General features: G+C 43.4%; 1 protein-coding gene across 9 annotated transcripts in view; it reads left to right on the top strand.

The window, feature by feature from the left end:
• The window catches only part of TENM4 (teneurin transmembrane protein 4), a 362826-nt gene that overhangs the window by 284501 nt on the left and 57894 nt on the right, over positions 1 to 20431 (top strand). For 7 of the 9 annotated variants that reach the window (XM_087936922.1, XM_087936921.1, XM_087936920.1 and 4 more), the window contains 3 exons: positions 3663 to 3689; positions 7063 to 7209; positions 9908 to 10124. In XM_087936922.1, coding sequence (XP_087793048.1) covers positions 3663 to 3689; positions 7063 to 7209; positions 9908 to 10124 — 391 coding nt within the window. The remainder of the gene's footprint in view (positions 1 to 3662; positions 3690 to 7062; positions 7210 to 9907; positions 10125 to 20431) is intronic. The other 2 variants (XM_087936919.1, XM_087936915.1) reach the window with 1 other exon arrangement.

The raw sequence follows: 20431 nt of genomic DNA, 5'->3' as shown, positions 1-20431 counted from the left end.
CCCCTGTACTAAATTTTCTCTCTGATGGGAAATATAATTGCATTTATAAGCCATCGAACGGAGCCTAAGCTACCACTTCTAAATGGCCCAGAATTTGACCCCCATCTCACACCAAATTTAAGTCTTTGTCTCCTTTCCTCTCTCTCTCTCTCTCTCTCTTTTTCTGCTTACAAATATGAATATTGAGCTTTTTGCTTCTCCGTCAGACATACCAGAGTCTAGACTCTCGATGGGGAGGGGAGAATAACCCGCCCGAAATTCTTTCAAAGGTCATGTCCCTCCCCCCACCCCCCTCCCCACCCCCAGGTTGGGTGGTCCTCTTGAGCCAGTGCAGGAAGGGGGGTCGGGGGGTGGGGGAGGGAGCCCTGGAAAACACAAAAAGATTGAAGAAAGAGTGTGGGAAGGGTGCGGAGTGAAGAAAAACACTTCTCCTCTCAGCCTTCCTCGGTCACTTGAGCGGGAAGAAGAGGGAACTTTTACACTCGCAACCTTTCTCTCTCCCCAGAAGTTACTTTCCCCCTCTCTTTTCTGAAGTTGCCAGTGGCAGGAAGGAAAAAAAACAATTCAGTCACACCGCTGTGAGTGAAAATGTCTGGCCTTGTTTGTAGACTTATAAGACATACACAGGCGCTCTCCCTGCCGCCCCTTCTCTCTCTAGATATGTATATATCTGTCTCTCCCTATCTCTCTTCCTCTCTTCCTCTCCATTTCTCTTTCTCTCACTCTCTCTGTTTCTTTCTCTCTCTCTTTCTTTATCTCTCTTCCTCTCTGTCTGTTTTTCTTTCTCTCACTCTCTCTATTTCTTTCTCTCTCTCTCTTTTTCTTTATCTCTTTTCCTCTCTATGTCTGTTTCTCTTTCTCTCACTCTCTCTGTTTCTTTCTCTCTCTCTCTTTCTTTATCTCTCTTCCTCTCTGTCTGTTTTTCTTTCTCCCACTCTCTCTATTTCTTTCTCTCTCTCTCTTTTTCTTTATCTCTTTTCCTCTCTATGTCTGTTTCTCTTTCTCTCACTCTCTCTATTTCTTTCTCTCTCTCTTTCTTTCTCTCTCTTCCTCTCTGTCTGTTTCTTTCTCTCACTCTGTTTTTCTCTCTCTCTCTTTGTCTCTTTATCTTCCTCTCTATCTCTGTTTTGTCTTTCTCTCACGTTCTCCATTTCTTTCTCTTTGTGTCTTTGTTTCTCTTTCACTCTCTCTGTCTCTCCCCCCCCCTATATAGATGTACATATCTGTCTCTCTCTTTATCTTTCTCTCTATCTCCATTTCTTTCGCTCACTCTCTTTCTCTCTCGCTCTCTTTATCTATTTTCCTTTCTATCTCCGTTTCTCTTTCTCTCACTCTCTCTGTTTCTTTCTTTTTCTCTCTTTATCTATCTTCCTCTCTATCTCTGTTTCTCTTTCTCTCACGTTCTCCATTTCTTTCTCTTTGTGTCTTCGTTTCTCTTTTACTCTCTCTCTGTCTCTCTCTCTCTCCCCCCCTTCTCTATATAGATGTATATATCTGTCTCTCTCTTTATCTTTCTCTCTATCTCCATTTCTTTCTCTCACTCTGTTTCTTTCTCTCTCTCTCTCTTTATCTTCCTTTCTATCGCTTGTTTCTCTTTCTCTCACTCTCTCTGTTTCTTTCTTTTCTCTCTTTATCTATCTTCCTCTCTATCTCTGTTTCTCTTTCTCTCACGTTCTCCATTTCTTTCTCTTTGTGTCTTCGTTTCTCTTTTACTCTCTCTCTGTCTCTCTCTCTCTCCCCCTTCTCTATATAGATGTATATATCTGTCTCTCTCTTTCTCTTTCTCTCTATCTCCATTTCTTTCTCTCACTCTGTTTCTTTCTCTCTCTCTCTCTTTATCTTCCTTTCTATCGCCGTTTCTCTTTCTCTCACTCTCTCTGTTTCTTAAGTTTCTCTCTCTTTTTTTTCACGTTCTCCGTTTCCTTCTCTTTGTGTCTTCGTTTCTCTTTCACTCTCTTTCTCTCTCTCTCTCTATGTTTCTCTTTCTCTCCCTCCGTTTCTCTTTCTTTGTGTTTGTTTCTCGGTGTGTATGTATGTTTCTCTTTCTCTCACTCTCTTTTTCTCTCTCCATCTCTCTCTCCCTGTGTCTGTCTTTCTCTCTCTCTCTCTCTCTATGTTTCTCTTTCTCTGTGTGTCTCTTTCTTTCTGTCTCTTTTCTCCCCCCTCTATCTCTTTCCATCTCTTTCTCCACTGTCTCTCTCTTTTTCCCTGTCTCTTTCTCTCTCTTTTCTCCCTCCCTCTCTTTCTTTCTCTCTCTCTCTCCAACTCAAAATCTTTGTAAAGTTTATTTTCGTTTGCTGAGCCCATCGTCAATGGACTTGCCCTCCCTCTTTGTAAGAGAGGTTGATTAATCGCCTCAGGAAAATTCTCCTTTTGGAGAAAGTAGAAAGAAGATGAGAATATCCCAATTATGAGGGCCAGATAAGGCCTCTCTCGGCTATAAATGAATCCTGTGGTCAATATTAGTTGTTTGTTTTGGAGCGAATAAGCAATTCTCTATCCCAGGGATCAAGATCATGCCTCTTGTTGCAGTCTGTTCTTGTCTCCCTTGACGCTACTACGACATGGCAACCGTCATAAATATGGACCAGTTGCCAAGCATCTGGATTTGGATCACAGATTTTGATCAGTGCCTTTGTAACTTTGAACGGTCACTAAATGAACTATTGTAAGGCAAGGACTGCCAGTACACATCTTGTTGGGTTTCTACCACCGATAGGTGGCTGGCAGGAAAAGCAGAAACAAGAAAAAGATTGTCTGTGGAGATTTTTCCATCATCCAGGTCATGGTTGTCCCCAAGGTGCTTTTTATTCTTCAAGAGGCAAGTGGACCTTCTGGTTTTTCTTTGAGGGTGTTTCACTTCTCTTCCAAGAAGCTTCTTCAGCTCCGACTGGGTGGTGGGGAATGGATGGATTTACACTCCTTGCAGATAGCTGGTCATTTGCATTCTTCTTAGAGGGTCGTCGTGGCCACTTGGAGGTTTATCTGTGTCCTCGGGGTCACCTGAGTGGTGCAAATGGGTTGAGGAGCTTTCTTGGCACCTCTGAAAGGACTGGATTTGTGGAGCTGTGCGTTGTGCGGGACGTTTCTGCAACATAGGCAAACCTCCAAGTGGCCTCAACGACCCCCCTAAAAGGATGCAAATGACCAGCCGTCTGCAAGGAGTATCAATCCTTCCTTTCCTCCACCATCTGGTCAGAGCTGAAGAAGCTTTTTGGATGAGAAGCGAAACCTCTTCAAAGGAAAAAAAAAAAAAGCAAGAAATTCCGGTTGCCTCCTGAAAAAAGCACCCTTAGGCGAAAGAATGACTGCCGCCACAGTGTGAGGTTGCGAGGTCGGTACCCAATGACCTGCTTTTGCGGGTACCCCGATTTTTCCCACCTTGCATCGATCCAAATTCCGTTTCCCCTTCTTTGAACGTATGCTGCTTCCCCGCCCGCTTTGATCCTGCCTCCCGACAATATCCGCTTGACCTCCTATTGTTGTTATGTCGTCGTCGCTGCCGCAACCGTTGTTATTTTGTCCTTCCTCCCGACCCTGCTCCTCTCACAGCGCCCCAGCTGCTATTTTAGCATCAATGTCTCGTAGTGAACTGTACTGCACTTTTTTTAAAAAACAATTCAATCCTACTTTACATGTTCTGTCTTTTATTTTTTTCCAAGCTCACTATCTGGATAAGGTAGTGAAAGGTATGGTGGCTTTTCTTCTTTTCATGTCTTTGTATGTTTCGATCCAGCCCACCCCCGTCCCCTGCCCTGCACAAATCTCAGCTTAGGAGCCCCTTCCTCCCATCTCCACAACCTCACCATTGTCACCTAAAGTCTAGCATGACATATATATATCTTGATTATATCGGTTTCTCCAGCGTAAGATTGGCAGTATCTAGGCAGCGTTCGATGAAGTCTCATTCATCATCTTCAGGCTTGTGTCTTCGGCTCTGTGCTTCTCAGAGCCGAAGACACAAGCCTGAAGATGATGAATGAGACTTCATCAAACGCTGCTAGATACTGCCAATCTTACGCGGAGAAAACCCAATAACCAAAGATCCACATACAAATACCCGCAGAACCTCAGAAAACATATATATATATATATATGGCATTCAGCTTTGTTCAGGTATTTTCCCACGTCATTGTAATTGTGCTTTTAAAGTTGTAGCAACGTTTCGGCAGAATCTCATCTGCCATCATCAGGCTTCTGTATACAATGTATACAACTACAATGTATACAACTACAATGACATAGGAAAATACCCGAACAAAGCTGAATGCCATACATGTAAGTACCCGCAAAAACTTAAGGAATATATATATATATATATATTTTCCCTCAGGGATTTAAGCCCAGGAAGTCCATTTCAACTCCATCCTTCTGTAACTGCAGCTTGTCTTCCACTAATGTCCTATCTGTGTGGCTTCTGTCTTCTCCATTCATCCCTCATCCCAACTTAGACAGGTGATGTGGTTTGGGAGGAGGGAGGTGCCTCTGCAAGGATGCTTTTAATTCTTTTTTTTTTCATGGTACAACTCAGGAGAAGACAAGGTGAGTAAGACAATACGAAGCCTTCTTTGTTCACAAGAGCCCGGAGAATAATCTTAACCGTGGCCTCTCCCTTTCAGGTTGGAAGTTGGCTGGCAAATATTTAAGATAATGTTTGTCCGTCAGCCTTTTCCCAGTTTTAGTTATAAAAATAACATAAAAATGAGGCAGGAAATCAATACAAATCAGTTATTTTAACCTTCTTTTCAGAACTTCCAAACTTGCAGATCTTGAATCCTTTTCAACCATCCTGGCCCAAATACAGTTTTATTAGCACTTTCTGATCTCACGCACAAACATAAAGACACACAATAATGCTCTGCCCTCCACCCCACCCAAAAAAAAACCCAACCCCATTTGCAAAACTGGTAGACAAACCAACATAGATTCTTTTTCACAGATGTCCGCACGAGAAATCTTATTCCAGAGAAGCCCATCATGCTTTGTAGGGGAGATTGAAATTCTAGACCCTCTAAGCACAGGGGTGTTTCCTGCTCTTTTAAAAACCACACATTTTCACAGATACGGTACTTTTAACAACCCATCCACCCACCCACCCCCGGGGGTGTGGGGGGGGGGAAGCCATTAAAAGTTGGCAATTTTTCTTTCCCCTGGATTTTCCCTGGATGTATAGTGGCTACCACTCTGGGTTGAGGCTAACTCTGTTAAATCGAATTTTAATTCCTTTAAATTAATTGTAATTTAATTTACTGAAGTCTAACTGTAATAGGGTGGTGGTGGGGAGATAAAAAGAAACTGGGAACTATTTCCTCTGCTGTTTTAAGACATGCCGCTAATTACAGGCGTTGTACAGAAAAGCTCTAGGCATGAATGTCATCTGAGTTTGTCTGATGACAGGACAATAAATTCTATTGGGTTGGACACAGGTATCCTTTTGGAAGCCCAGTGGTGGGGCTAAGAGTTATTGTGAAGGGCAAGGCAGAAAGGTTGTGTTGAGCCCACTTGAAGCAGTTTATAGAGTCAACCTATCACCCCCAACAATCTGGGTCCTCATTTTACCCACCTCAGAAGGATGGAAGGCCGAGTCAACCTTGAGCCGGTCAGGATCGAACTGCTGGCAATGGGCAAAGTTAGCCTGCAATACTCATTCTAATCACTGTGCCACCATGGCTCCTTCCTTCCTTCCTTCCTTCCTTCCTTCCTTCCTCCCTCCCTCCCTCCCTCCCTCCCTTCGCAATAGCACTTAGATTTATATATCGCTTCATGGTGCTTTCCAGCCCTCTTTAAGTGGTTTACACAGTGTCAGCCTCTCTCCCCACCAACAATCTGGGTCCTCATTTTACTGACCTCAAAAGGATAAAAGGCTGAGTCAACTTTGAGCAGGTCAGGCTCGAACCGCTGGTAGTGAGCAGCGAGTTAGCCTGCAGTACTGCACTTCTAACCACTGCACTACCACAGCTCCGTCGTAAGTTGAGGACTGTCGGTTCACCTCTCCTGGCCTGTTTCCTTGAGGGTCCAAGAAACAGGCTCGTTAAAACATCTCATCACGCTCACATCCTCAACTACTGCTCCTGAGTTCTATCAGAGTAACGTAGCGTCGCTCAAAATACAGTATACATATAAATATATTGTTTAAATTTTGGAGGATTACCAGGAGCCGGAAAAAGAGTAGCCCGAAAAACTTTGGATCAGGTTAGCGCGAATGCCGCGCCGGTAAACATTTCCATTCACCCTAAGCAATGGGAAAATCAGCAACGTGGTGTAACTTCCAACTTCCATAAATCTCCTTGACTTCGGTGGACAGGGATGCCTGTTGGAAGCGGCTGACAGCTCGCTGTTGTTTAGATTGCTGTAATTATGAACACATTTTGCAGAGCTGCCCCAAATCAGCTTTCCTGATCTGAGTGAAGAATAATTGGTTGCATTCTGTTTTAATCCGAACCAGCCTCTTTATAAGGGATCCTGTCTTCACCAGAGATAATAAAGAGGAGTTTTAAGAGGTGTTTTGGTCTCCCGTGAGGAGCGTGGGAACAAACGCAGATTTTTTTCGGCACCCTCACCAAACTACAATTACAGGAAATCCTCGATGTTCATTTAGTGACGATGCAAAGGTTAACAACGCGCTTGAACGAATAAAAAAAATTCAAGCTTAACAAAGTATAGATTGTCCTCGGCCTGAGACCACAGTTGAGCCCCCAAAACTGTCGAAGTGAATCTCCACGGTTGTTAAGTGAGTAAGACAGTTTATTCAGCAAATTTGGCTTCCCCGTAAATTTCACTTGTCGGAAGGACACAAAACTTAGCGGTGGAAATTTCGGGCTCAATTGCGGTCGTAAGTCGAGGGCTACCTGCATTACCGCATACCCAAGCCGTTCGATTTCACGCCCACGGGGTAAAATATTGATCGGAGGTGGACAAATTTCCTCGAGGAACAAAATGGCCCCAAAGAAGCAAATCATCGCTCCATCTTTCTTTGCACATGCGAACGGGCTTGTGAATCTTGCTCTCCAGTGTTAATTAGTCTTCTCCAACTAAACTTCCCTTTTCTTTCCCCCCTTCCAGAGGGATGCCCCGGGTTGTGTAACGGCAACGGTAGGTGCACACTGGACATGAATGGGTGGCACTGTGTCTGCCAGCTGGGCTGGAGAGGGACAGGCTGTGACACGTCCATGGAGACCGCATGTGGAGACGCAAAAGACAACGATGGAGGTAAGATTCCTCCTGCTCACCAGGTTTACCGATCACGAATCTTCATTTTGCATGGATAGAAATGAGAATGTCATGCCCCTGTCGGAGTCTGAATCCGAGGAGGAAGATGAACAGCTGACAGGCTGCAGGAGTGTGGCTCTGTAGGCTGTGGAGGAAACTGGGGAAGGGCAAAGTCCGGCTGGGAAGAGCAGGGGAGAGGTAGAACAAGGGAGAGGGAGTTCAGAGGAAGACCTAGGCCCACCCCCTTTTCATCCTAGGGCACGCAGGGAGGAACGGAAAAGGGAGCAACGTGGGTTGCATGGCTTACGGGGGGAGGAAAGGGCCCTGATTCCCTTCATTAGCCATACCTGGGAATGAGAGTTTAAAAGAGATGCATGCTGAGTGTAGCAGCTGCTGGGAACAAACATGACTTTCGTTGCTTATCAGTGTTCCTGGCGTCTTCTCAACCATGTTGAGTTATTGCCGTTCCTTCACATCTGGAATTCTTGCTCCTGCCCTGCCAACCTAATTACCTCAGTTTGGCTTAAGTGGATTTATAGTTACAGTTTGTATTGACTATGTTTTGGACTTGATTCTCTGCAGCCAAAGGCTGTTCCTGGGAGAGTTTTTCTCCGGCCAAAAGGTAACCAGGACATTGGGGGCAAAGTTGGAGCTAAAAAAGGGACTCTTGTTGATTATCTGACTGTGTTGCCTTTGTGCCACGCCCCTTTGGGTCATCACAGAGAGCAAGGAACAAACCGAGTTCCAGGTCTGAAACCAAACGGCCCCATTTGGGATGTCCTATCTGAACATTTCAAAGTTGGGTTGGACCAAAAGCCAGTTCAAAATTGGCTTTTTTTTTTTTTTTTGCTATTCAAAATCTTATAGATTTGTGTCATAAAGGAAAGATTCCTGTAGGCTGCTATGAAACTGATACCGTTTTCTGTGTAAAATCCTCTGCTCCAATAAAAGAATCTTTGTAGCTCAAGGTTGAATCATGGAGTCCCTGATGCTCTCTGAGCTTGGCTGCTTTCTTGTAGACATCCCATGACCCAACTAGGTAACTTCATCAGTGTTAGAATGGAGTAGGAGGAGGAAGAGGAAGACTCTAGGGTCCTTCGTGCTTTCTAAGCTTGGCTATTTTCTTGCAGATGTTTCATTACCCAGCTAGGTAACATAATCCTTGCCTAGATGCACCATCTATAAAACGTCTTGTATAAACAAACTGTTGTAAGTCAAGGACTACAGTATCCGTAGACTCGATTCCTTCAACTGAAGGGCCCTGCAGGCGTTGTATGTACCCTCACACGCTGCCAAGACTACATGATTTTCGGAGAAAGGAAACGAGACAAATCCCACTCGGAGCTTATCTATTTCAGAGGATTTAAAAGTGCCTTTTTCCCCCCCTGCCTAAAATGTTCAGACGATTGAATGCTTTAGGTTAGTCCGGTGTGGTAACAAGTCCAAATTGCTTCCTTTGGGAAAAAGATTTGGGGAGGGGGGCTGAGACAGGAACTGACAGAAATAGCCTGCTGCCCCTTCTGATAAACTCCCTCTCCCAAGGCTCTTTTCTTCCCCCTCGTGAAATTAAATATCCCCATTCTCAGTTCAATTGACAGCCGGCCCAAGGCCATCATTCTTGTCTAGATGTGTCAGAAATACGGATTTAGAGCCGTAATCTGTACTTCTGTTGAATAGAGGGGCGGTGGGAAATGACCACATTTAGCATGTTTTTTTCTGGAATACATCTATATCAAGAGATATTGGTACAGGGATTATAAACCGTGGTGGCACAGTGATTAGAATGTGCTGTCCTGCCCACTGTCAGGAGTTCGATCCTGACTGGCTCAAGGTTGACTCAGCCTTCCATCCTTCCGAGGTGGGTAAAATGAGGACCCAGATTGTTGGGGACAGTAAGCTGACTCTGTAAACTGCTGAGAGGGAGCTGTAAAAACTCAGTGAAGAGATATAAAAGTCTATTAGGAAGGAAGGAGGGAGGGAGGGAGTCAGGGGAAGGAAGGAAGGAAGGAAGGAAGGAAGGAAGGAAGGAAGGAAGGAAGGAAGGAGGCACAGTGGTTAGAATGCAGAATTGCAGGCTAATTCTGCCAACTGCTAGCAGTTTGATTTTCACTGGCTCAGGGTTTACTCAGCCTTCCCTCCTTCTGAGGTCGGTAAAATGAGGACCCAGATTGTTGGGGACAGTAAGCTGACTCTGTAAACTGCTTAGAGGGGGCTGTAAAAACACAGTGAAGAGATATACAAGTCTATTGGGAAGGAAGGAAGGAAGGAAGGAAGGAAGGAAGGAAGGAAGGAAGGAAGGAAGGAAGGAAGGAAGGAAGGGGGAGGGAGGGAGGGAGGGAGGGAAGGAAGGAAGGAAGGAAGGAAGGAAGGAAGGAAGGAAGGAAGGAAGGAAGGAAGGAAGGAAGGAAGGGGGCATGTTGGCACAGTGGTTAGAATGCAGCATTGCAGGCTGACTCTGCCCACAGCCAGCAGTTCGATCCCAACCGGCTCCAGCTTGACCCATCCTTCCCTCCTTCTGAGGTGGGTAAAATGAAGACCCAGATTGTTGGGGGCAATAGGCTGACTCTTTAAACCGCTTAGAGGGGTATATGAAGTGGTATATACATCTAAGCGCTATTGCTATATTCGCAGGTTACAGAGCTGAATATTCTAGATGCCAAATCTTTCACCAACCGGTCTTTGTGTCTTTGGTCCACAGATGGGTTAGTGGACTGCATGGACCCCGACTGCTGCTTTCAGTCTCTGTGCCAGACCAACACGCTCTGCTTGGGGTCTCCAGACCCCCTGGACATAATACAGGAGATTCAGATCCCTATGTCCCAACAGAAGCTCTACTCTTTCTATGATCGGGTCAAGTTTCTGGTTGGCAAGGATAGCACGCACGTCATTCCTGGAGAGAATCCGTTCAGCGGAGGGTAAGTTTCCTTCCTTCCTTCCTTCCTTCCTTCCTTCCTTCCTTCCTTCCTTCCTTCCTTCTTCCTCCCTCCCTCCCTCTTTTCTCTGTCTCTTTCTTTTTGATCTCCTTTCGTTCTTTTTTCTTCCCTTCATTCTTTCCTTCTCTATCTGCTTCCCTCTTTCCCTCCCTCCCTTCTTCCTTCTTTCCTTCCTCCCTCCTTCTCTTTCTCTGTCTCTGTATCTTTCTCCTGTTTCTTTCTTTCCTTTTTCTCCTTTCACTCTTTTTCTTTCCTTTCTTCCATCCTTCTTTCCTTCTCTACCTGCCTCCTTCTTTCCTTCCTTCTTTCCCTTCCTAGCTTTCAAATTTTATTGTATTCATGGAATGCAATGAGAATAAAGGTATTCTATTCTATTCTACATTCCAATATCTCATCTCTTCTCTTCTCTTCTCTTCTCTTCTCTTCTCTTCTCTTCTCTTCTTTTCTCTTCTCTTCTGTTCTATTCCTCCATCTTTTTTTCTCTTTCTTTCGCTTTCTGTCTGTCTCTTTCTCTTCTTTCTTTCTTTTTCTTTCTTTCTTTCCTTCCTTCCTTCTTTCCTCCTTCTCCCTCCCCCTCCCTCCCTCCCTTCCTAGAAAGAAATCTCAGAAGATTTGGAGAAAGGCATTTTCCCTCATGGTGTTTCTGTCTGCAGTGCTTGGGGTTGTAGGTACCTGGATTTGCAAATGTACGGCACACAGCGAGCGCTCTGGTACACCAATTACACTTCAGGTTCAGCTTTAATAAGCGTTTTTTTTTTCCCCCTTGAAAATCAAAGGTTCGTAAGGAGTTCATAGCCTGCGTGTTATGATTTTATGAATGATTTCTCTCCCTGAAGAGTTTCTTGTAAACTCTGCACACGCCACGTACTGTAGCTACCTTCTGTCCCTTATGCTCAGCATAATTTAATATTATTATCCTGGAGTCTTATACTGATTAAATTCTCTGAGAGCGGTGATTTATGCAGCCCAAATGGCAAAAACTACAAGAGGGGGGGAGAGAAAAGGAGAGAAAGAGAGAGGGAGAGAGAGGAGGGGAGAGGGAGAAAGAGAGAGAGGGGAGAAAGAGGGAGGGAGAGAAAGAGAAAGAGAGGGGAGAGAGAGGGAGTGAGGAAGAGAGGGAGGGGGAGAGAGGGAGAGAGGGAGGGGGAGAGAGAAAGAGAGGGAGGGAGAGAGAGAAAGAGGGGAGAGAGAGGGAGGGAGGAAGAGAGGGAGGGGGAGAGAGAGGGAGGGAGAAAGGGAGAGAGAGAAGGGGAGGGGAGAGAGGGAGTGGGAGAGAGAGAAAGAGAGGGACAAAGGGAGAAAAATTCAGAGTAACCATGGACTATTGCAGAAAAATGCAAAAGGGGGAAAAAAACACAGGGAAGGAATGGATTAATTAAGCAAAGACAATGGAGGCAAACATACAAAGGCACTGATTGGTTCCTGCTCTCCTAAAGGCCCAGAATAAGAGGAAAAAGAGACCACACAGGATGGCTGGTGAATTCTGGGAGTTGAAGTCCACCCATCTTAAGGTGGCAGAGGTCAAGAAACACCAGCATAAAGAATTACGGGGCCAGTCTAAAAAAAAAAAAAAACCCAAAATGACTGGAGCAGCCATCCTTCTAGAACAAAAGATGTCTCGGTGTGGCACCCGCAGCTGTTAAGGCGAATCACTGAAGTTGTTAAGTTGGTCTCACTAACTTAGTTAAAATGAATCTGGCTTCCCCACTGACTTTGCTTGTCAGAAGGTCTCAAAAGGGGATCACGTGACCCCTGGGACATTGCGACCGTCATAACTATAGGTCAGTTGCCAAGAGGCTGAATTTTGATCATGTGACTGGAGAAGCTTGCAACGGTTGTAAATGTGAAACATGATCTTAAGTCGCTTTTTGGGGGTGCTGTTGTAACTTCAAACGGTCACTAAATGAACTGTTGTAAGGCTCTATACAGGTTCTTCCTTCTGTTCCTCAAAGTTATTCCTTCTGCCCTTTACAAATGCTAAGAAAGAGAGAGAAAGAAGGGGGGGAGAGAGAGGAAGGAAGGAAGGAAGGAAGGAAGGAAGGAAGGAAGGAAGGAAGGAGAGAGAGAGAAAGAAGGGGGAGGAGGGACAGAGAGAGACAAAGAAAAAAGAAAAACAGGAGAGACAAAGAAGGAGGGAGGGATTGAAAGAAAGAAAAAGAAAGGAGGGAGGGAGGAAGAAGGGAGGGGGAAAGAAAAAGAAGGGAGAAAGAAAAGGAAGGGAGGGAGGGAGAGAAAGGAAGGAGGGACAGAGAAAGAGGGAGGGAGAGAAAGGAGGGAGGGACAGAGAAAGAAAAAGAAAGAAAGAAAGAAAGAAAGAAAGAAAGAAAGAAAGAAAGAAAGAAAGAAAGAAAGAAAGAAAGAGGGAGAGAAAGAAAGAAGGGAGGGGGAGAGAGAAAGGAAGGAGAAAAGGAAGGAAGGAGAGAGAAAATAAGGAGGGAGGGAGAGAATGAAAGAAAAAGAAAGGAAGGGAAGGAGAAAGAAAGAAAAAAAGAAAGGGAGGAGAAAAAGAAAGAAAGAGAAAAGCAGGAGAAAGAAAGAAGGGAGGGAGGGAAAGAAAAAATGAAGGAAGGAGAGAAAGAAAGAAAGAAAGAAAGAAAGAAAGAAAGAAAGAAAGAAAGAAAGAAAGAAAGAAAGAAAGAAAGAAAGAAAGAAAAGGATAATCAGCCTCAAGATAGAGAGGTTCACATTAGCGATGAATGCTCTCCTTGGAAGAGCCAAAAGGCCAAATTAGGGACATCATCATGAAGAGAATCTCTCGGTGTGGGTGCTAAGTGACCCCCCCAACTGAATGGCCTACCATCAATCAATGTTTTGCCCTCCGTGACCCTTCCCCACTCCGGAGGGGGAGACCAGAGGTCTGGGTCTCATTTGGAGTAGAGTGCAGGAGCTCATGATGACAGACAGTTTAAGGATGCTTGAAGATAGCAAAGCAAACAAGGAGAAGTAACTAGCCAGCAAATCCATCAAGGGATGCTCAGGTAGCACAAGAGCTCCTGATAGCAGCTCACCCAAAGGATGCCGGAAAAATATCCTTTGCAGGTGGAATTTGGACTCCATTTGTGGCCATAGGGAGGCTTATTTCATGGTGGACCCTCTGCCTAGCCCAACTCTATGACCATCTCAAATAAGTATTTAAATAAAAACTTTTGGGAAGGAGGCATTTTAATTAATTTAAATATTAAATTAATATTTTAGGAAAGATGAGGTCTTTTAACTAGACATAGAAAGAATTGATAGATGTCCATTTTATTCTCTCTCCCTCCCTCTTTGTCCCTCTCTCTCTCTTTCTTTCTCCTTTCTCACTGTCTCTCTGTGTGTCTCTTTCTGTGTCTCAGTTTCTGTGTGTGTGTGTGTGTGTGTGTGTGTTTCTGTGTTTTTCTCTGTGTGTTGCTTTCCCTCTCTCTTTTTCTCTTTCTCCTTTCTCTCTCTCTGTCTCTGTTTCTCTCTCTGTTTTTCTCGCTGTCTCTCTGTTCCTTTCCTCCCCTTTCTTTTCTCATTCTCTCTGCCCTTTCTCTTTCTCTTTTCTCTCTTTCTCTCTCTCTCTCTGTTTCTGTTTCTTTCTCTCTCTGACTTTCTCTTCTTTATTTGTGTGCATCTCCGTTTTTTTCTCTCCCTCCCTCCTCTGCCTCTGTTTCTTTTTCTATCTCTCTTTCTTCTTTCTACCCCCCCCTTCTTTCTCTCTCTTTTGTACATACACAACATTTAGGTGCTTTATCAGCCCATTTGATCCTTAGAAAGCCAAAGAATAAATTCACTTAAGAATTTCATTTCAAAGGAAGTGAAATTTCCTCTGTCTCTCAATTTCTCTGTTTTTCTCTCTGTCTCTCTGTTCTTTTCCTCCTCTATCTCTTCCCTTTCTTCTTTGTTTCTCTTTCTCCTTTCTCTCTCTTGTTTCTTTCCCTCTCTCTCTTTCTCTCTCTCCCTCCATTTCTCCCTGTCTCTCTGTTCTTTTCTCTCTCTCTCTCTTTCTCCATTCTGCCTCTCTCTCCTTTCTCTATGTGTCTCACTGTTTCTCTTTCCCTCCCTCCATTTCTCGCTCTGCCTCTCTATTCGACTCTCTCTTTCACCTTTTTGCCCTTTTCTCTTTCTTTCTCTCTCTCTCCCTCTCTCTCATACATACCCAACATTAAGGTGCCTTTTTCAGCCCACTTGATCCTTAGAAAGCCAAAGAACAATTCAACTTAAGAATTTCACTTCAAAAGAGATGGTCACAGACGGTTGGCTTACCTGAACTCCATCAGGAAATTGAAGGGCTTCCGCTCCCTTTCAAGAAGATCTAATTTCTGAGCAAATAAAATAAATAAAATTGAAGTGCCGTTTTTTTTTTTTTCCACCCCACTGACTTGCTCCTGACACCTTAACGCAGGTGGTCTACAGTGGGATTTGTAAGCAAACCCAAGTGGTTGGATCACTTACACTTGGGCTTTTGGGCGGCACACGACTGGCTCAAACTTAAGTGGTTGTCCACTAGATCTTCCTAGATCCCTAGATCCCTCCCTCCCTCTTTAAAAACTAATGAGCACATTGTGGTTTTGAGCAAGGAGGCATCGCAATGCGTCCAAAGGAGAAAAACGCTTGCTGTGAATTTGTTTTTGGGAGGTGGTGAGAACATACATTCACACATGGAAGTCATCAAACAGCTGGCTCTCTTTCTGTAAGAGCTGTAAAATGACCATTAAAACGTCAATTATTTTCATCAGTAAGAGGAGGTGGAAAAACCCACCTTACCCGTATCCTAAAGGTGCTTTTTTTCTCTCAAGAGACACATGGAGTTTCCGGTTTTTCTTTTGAAGACATTTCACTTCTCATCCAAGAAGCTTCTTCAGCTCTGATTGAAGAGTGGGGAATGGAAGGATTTTGTATTCCTTGCAGACAGCTGGTCATGTGCATCCTTTTAGGGAATCAATGAGATCATTTGGAGGTTTATCTGTGTCTTGGGGTCACCCTGAGTGGTGCAAATGGGCGTGGAGCCTTCTTGGTTGCAGGATGTTTTCTGCCCTGCATCTAAGGACACAGACAAACCTCCAAGTGGCCTCAACGTCTCTCTAAGAAGAACGCAAATGACCAGCTGTCTGCAAGGAATATAAATCCTTCCGTTCCCCACCATCCAGTCAGAGCTGAAGAAGCTTCTTGGATGAGAAGCAAAACGTCCTCAAAGAGAAACCAGAAAGTCCAGGTCACCTCTTGAAAAAAGCACCTTTGGGACAACCATAACCTGGATGACTGAGAATCTCCATGGACATGCCACCCATACGCATTAATTTATTAAAATAAACATATGATGTCCTGAACCAGATCTACAGAAGAACAGAAGAGAGGCAGCATAATATTCATCTGGGGTCTCCAGCTGCCAATTCCAGGGCTTTTTAGAATGTACAGGTAGTCCTTGAGTCACCTGTCTGTCTATTTCTTTCTTTCTTTCTTTCTTTCTTTCTTTCTTTCTTTCTTTCTTTCTTTCTTTCTTTCTTTCTTTCTTCTATTATCATCTATCATCAATCTATCATTTATCATCTATCTATCATCTATTATCATCAATCTATCATGTATCTATCATCTATTATCATCAATCTTATTGATCTATCATCTCTATTTCTATTATCAATCTGTCATCTATCTATCATAAATATCTATCATCTCTATCATCAATATCAATCTATCATCAATCTATCATCTATCATCAATATCAGTCTATCATCAATCATCTATCATCAATCTTTCATCTATTATCATCAAACTATCATGTATCTATCATCTATCTATATTATCATCAATCTTATTGATCTATCATCTATCTATTATAATTTATCATCTATCTATCATAAATATATATCATCTATCATAAATATCATCGATCTATCATCTATTATCATCAATCTAGCATGTACCTATCATCTATCTATTATCATCAATCTTATGGATCTATCATCTATCTTTCTATCTATTATCAATCTATCATCTATCTATCATAAATATCATCAATCTATCATCTATCATCATCAATATCAATCTATCATCTATCATCAATCTCCTAACTCTATCTATCATCGGTAGTCTTCGAGTTACAACCACAATTGAGCCCAAACTTTCTGTTGCTAAGTGAGACATTTGTTCAGTGAGTTTTGCCCCATTTTACGAGTTTTCTTGCCACAACTGTTAAGTGAATCCCTGCAGTGGAGTTAGTAATACAATGCAGGAAATGTAAACTTTGCTTATCAGAAGATCACAAATGGCAATTATCTGATTCCCGGGACCTGGTAGCTGTCATAAATATGAATCGGTTGCCAAGCATTTGAACTCTGATCACGTGACCAAGGGGGAGGCTGCAACTAGTGTAAGGGCAAACTGTGGTCGTAGCTCCCTTTTTTTCCAGTGTTGTCATAACTTCGCACGGTCACTAAACAAAGCCATTGTGAGTTGAGGACTACCCGTATTGCAAAAAACATCATCTACTGTAGTCCCATCGTTCACGGAGCCGTATAAAAGCCTGAGTGCGTCAAAATTCCACGCTTTCTTAAACACTTTAAATAACATTTCAACATCTACCTTTAACTGCTGTTTGGGGGGAAATTGGTTTTCTGTATGCTTTCTGCAAAAAAAAAAAATACAGCAAGCTTGCACTTCCATCTGTTTTATGACTTCCCAAGGAATCTCTTTTATTTTCCTCTACAATATTACTTTTCTGCCTAATTGAATTCCGAAACGGATAGAGAGCATCTCTGCTTGAACGAGTGCCAGGACAGCTTCTTTTACTTAAAATGCCTTCACCCAAAGTTGAGTCCGCTAGGTTTCATCCTGGATTTAACCAGAGGAAGCTTGGAGCGGGCCTCGATGAACCCGTGTCCTTTGGAACAGGGGTCGCCAACCTTTTGGACCTCAGGGACCACCAAACCCATAATTTTAAATCCCGCGGACCAGAAACCCTGGGAAAATCCCCAAAAAGTCTGCAGGAAAATTCCCCACCCCATTCTCCTACCGATCGATCATTCTTTATTTGGGATCGCAGGATACCGTCTCCAGCTCCGTTCTCAGGGGGAGAGAAAGAAAGAGAGAGAGAGAGAGAGAGAGAGAGAAAGAGAGAGAGAGAGACTTTTGGCTTCATGCAAGGAAAGCAGCAGAAGCAGCAGAAGTCTTTCTTTCTCTCTCTCTCCCAAACTCCGCCAGAAATGAGTCTTTGTGACACTTGTCATGCCGGCGCAGCCTCTTGGAGCAGGAGGCCTTGCAGGATCCCAAAGTCTCATTTCTGGCAGAGTTTGGGGGAGAGAAAGAAAGACTTTTACTGCTTTCCTTGCGTGCAGCCAAAAGCAGAAGAAAGAAGCGGAAAGAAATAGCCCGGTGGCCAGGTGAGGCATGTGGGGTGAGTGGGGCAAGTCCCCCTCCTCTGCCCCTTCCCCCCACTCCCCTCACTACCTCATGTTGTTCACAATGCAAGCAATGCAAGCCTTGTGTTCCCTGCGCAGCCTGGATTAATTGCTTTGGGAGGCGACATTTCTTTGCAGACCACCAAAATTTGCTCATGGACCACCAATGGTCCCCGGCCCACTGGTTGGCGACCAGTGCTTTAGAATATAGAGGCTTCCCAGACCAAGAAGAGAGAGACAGAATAACAGAGTTGAAAAGGACCTTGGAGGTCTTCTAGTCCAACCCCCTGCTTAGGCAGGAAACCCTATACTGCTTCAGACAAAGGGTTATCCAATCTCTTCTTAAAAATTTCCAGTGTCGGAGCATCCACAACCTCCGGTGGCAAGTTGTCCCACCTGTTAATTGCTCCAACTGACAGGAAATTTCTCCTTAATTCCAGGTTGCTTCATGGTTGCATTTCGGGTGCACAGCAACCAGCTTCGCCCTTTCCCGCAGTCACTTGACTGCGATTTATAATGTCTTTTGGTGGGAATCCGGTGTTTACTTCTGGTTTCCATCAAAATACACCCATTGTGGACAACGACATTGTGGTTGTTAAGTGAACTTATTGTTTGTAATGGGTGGGTTTTTTTTGCCAGAATAGGTTTCCAGGGAAAAAACATCATAACTCATGGTTGTGTGACCACAGGATGCTGAAAAACCGTCATAAATGCGAGTTGGTTACGGAGCACCCAAAATACGATCACGTGACTGCATGAGGGGCTATGTTTGTCAGAACTTTGGACCCAAATAGCAAAGACCTTTGGAGTTCATCATAACTTTAACCAGTCTCTAAAGGATTGGTCATTAAGCAAGGGCTACCTAGACCTATCTAGACCAGCTTAATTAAGAATTAAAGATTAAGCAGTTGCTTCTCCTTTACAGCGAAAAGAATTATGCGTCAGCTCTTCTTTTCTTTTTGCAATTCCTAACCTGCAAATTCATTTACATTTTTGACTGATTTGTGCAAAGCGTATAATAGAGAATGGGACTTTTCGTCTTTCGCTATAATGGCCAGTGAATTTCAGTGTGTTTTTACTTGGGACTTTCTATGTCACCCAAGGGAAGAGTAGTGGCATTAATTTAATCTCCGTGTGAATTATGCATTGCTTAGTAATATGACAGTTTAAAATTACTGTATGGCTATATTATCTACTTTTTTTTAAAAAAAAAAAGTAGCAGTGAGCTATCAAATATTAAGAAATTCCCATAGGTTTTTTTTTTTAAATTAAAAAAAGATATGGAGGAAAAAAGCCTCTGGGAGGATCTGATTAAAAATGGAATATATATATATTTGCAGAGTGAGAAGTGGGCAGTGTTGCATTGAAACCATTTCCAAAATAATTTCGAAAGGCAGACAAAATTGTAAGATGTTTCTAATTCAGTGAACTGCTAACTTCAAGTAGCTAAATCGGTGAATGTGCTAAATTGCCTAATCTTAATTTCTTATTGGCAGGACTTCTTATTAGCAGAAGAGATCATTTTAGTTTTAATATTTTATATTCCATATATTAAAATTGTATATTATGAAACCTTCCTGGACAGACCTGAGAAGGGTTTGGGGTTTTTTTTGCAACACCATTTTGCTTGTTTGACGATGTAATAACTGCATTTAGTCCAAGGTCTTCTGAAGGAAACAGCGGACTAAATTAACATTAACCGCGTTCCTGTGGGGCTCGGTGCATTGTGGGTAGATTTCACCTCTGGAAAGGACAGGTTGACCTTAAGAGAGACCAGATGTTGACAAGGCACAGCGTTAATTGGTTTTCCCAAAAGGGGGAAATTTAATCACCAGGAAGGGAAAATGAAAGACGAAGTGGAGAACTTAATTGCTTCATAATTTTTCATCTTTCTTCACTCCCTTCAACCGAATGCAGGTACCTCTGGGCTGTCCCATAATTCTTTAAAACCCAAGTTTAGAGATGGTCTCGGGTAGATAGGTATAGATAGATACGGATAGATAAAGAGAGGTGACAGAACTAGAGAAATAGATGATAGGCAGATATAGAGCTTGAAAAATAGATGATAGAGACAGATATGGAGATAAAGAAAGATGATAGAGAGATAAAGAGAAGATAGATAGATTTTCTATCTTAAATAGAAAAATAGATGATAGGTATGTATGTAGGTAGATAGTAGATAGATTAGAGAGAGGGAGAGAGAGAGAGAGAGAGATAGCTGATAGGTAGGTAGATACAGGAGTGGGTTTTTACCAGTTCTGTCCACCTCTGTAGAACTGGTAGCTCTGAAGAGCAGCAGATATAGAACCGGTTCTATGTCTGCTGATGTTTTTGCCCACCTGCCCACCTGGGCTGTTACTTGACCTTTATTTCCTGATTTTTTTCAACTTCAGCTGCCGTGCGAGGCCCAGCTGCAATTAAAAAAACAGGATAAAAGGGCTTTTTGAAAGGCTGCTTCTCTGCACGCAGCATGCTGATGACGATTTACAGGCACTCGCCAGCAGCTGTGCAGGGAAGCACATTGTAAATCAGTGAACCTCGTAAATGACCAAACTGGTAGTTAACCCTGTCAGATCCCACACCTGGGTAGATAGATGGATTATAGGTAGGTTGGTAGGTAGAGAGATGGATAGATAAATAGATAGCTGAAAGGTAGATAGATAGGTAGATAAATAGGTAGGTAGGTAGATAGATGGTAGGTAGATGATATGTATGTAGAGAGATAAAGAGATAGATGATAAGTAGGTAGGTGGATGGATGGATGGATAGGTATATAGGTAGGTAGAAAGGTAGATTGGTACATGGATAGATGATAGGTACAGTAGGTAGGTAGAGAGACAGAGATAGATAGCTGATGGATAGGTAGGTAGATAATAGGTAGGTAGGTTAGGTAGGTAGAAAGGTGGATGGATGGATGATAGGTAGGTAGGT

Source organism: Pseudonaja textilis, chromosome 7, assembly GCF_049901715.1.
Source record: "Pseudonaja textilis isolate UNSWEBS1 chromosome 7, rPseTex1.2, whole genome shotgun sequence".
Lineage (NCBI taxonomy): Eukaryota > Metazoa > Chordata > Lepidosauria > Squamata > Elapidae > Pseudonaja > Pseudonaja textilis.
Note: the sequence above shows the minus strand (reverse complement) of the source record. Positions and strands in the feature narration are given on the sequence as shown.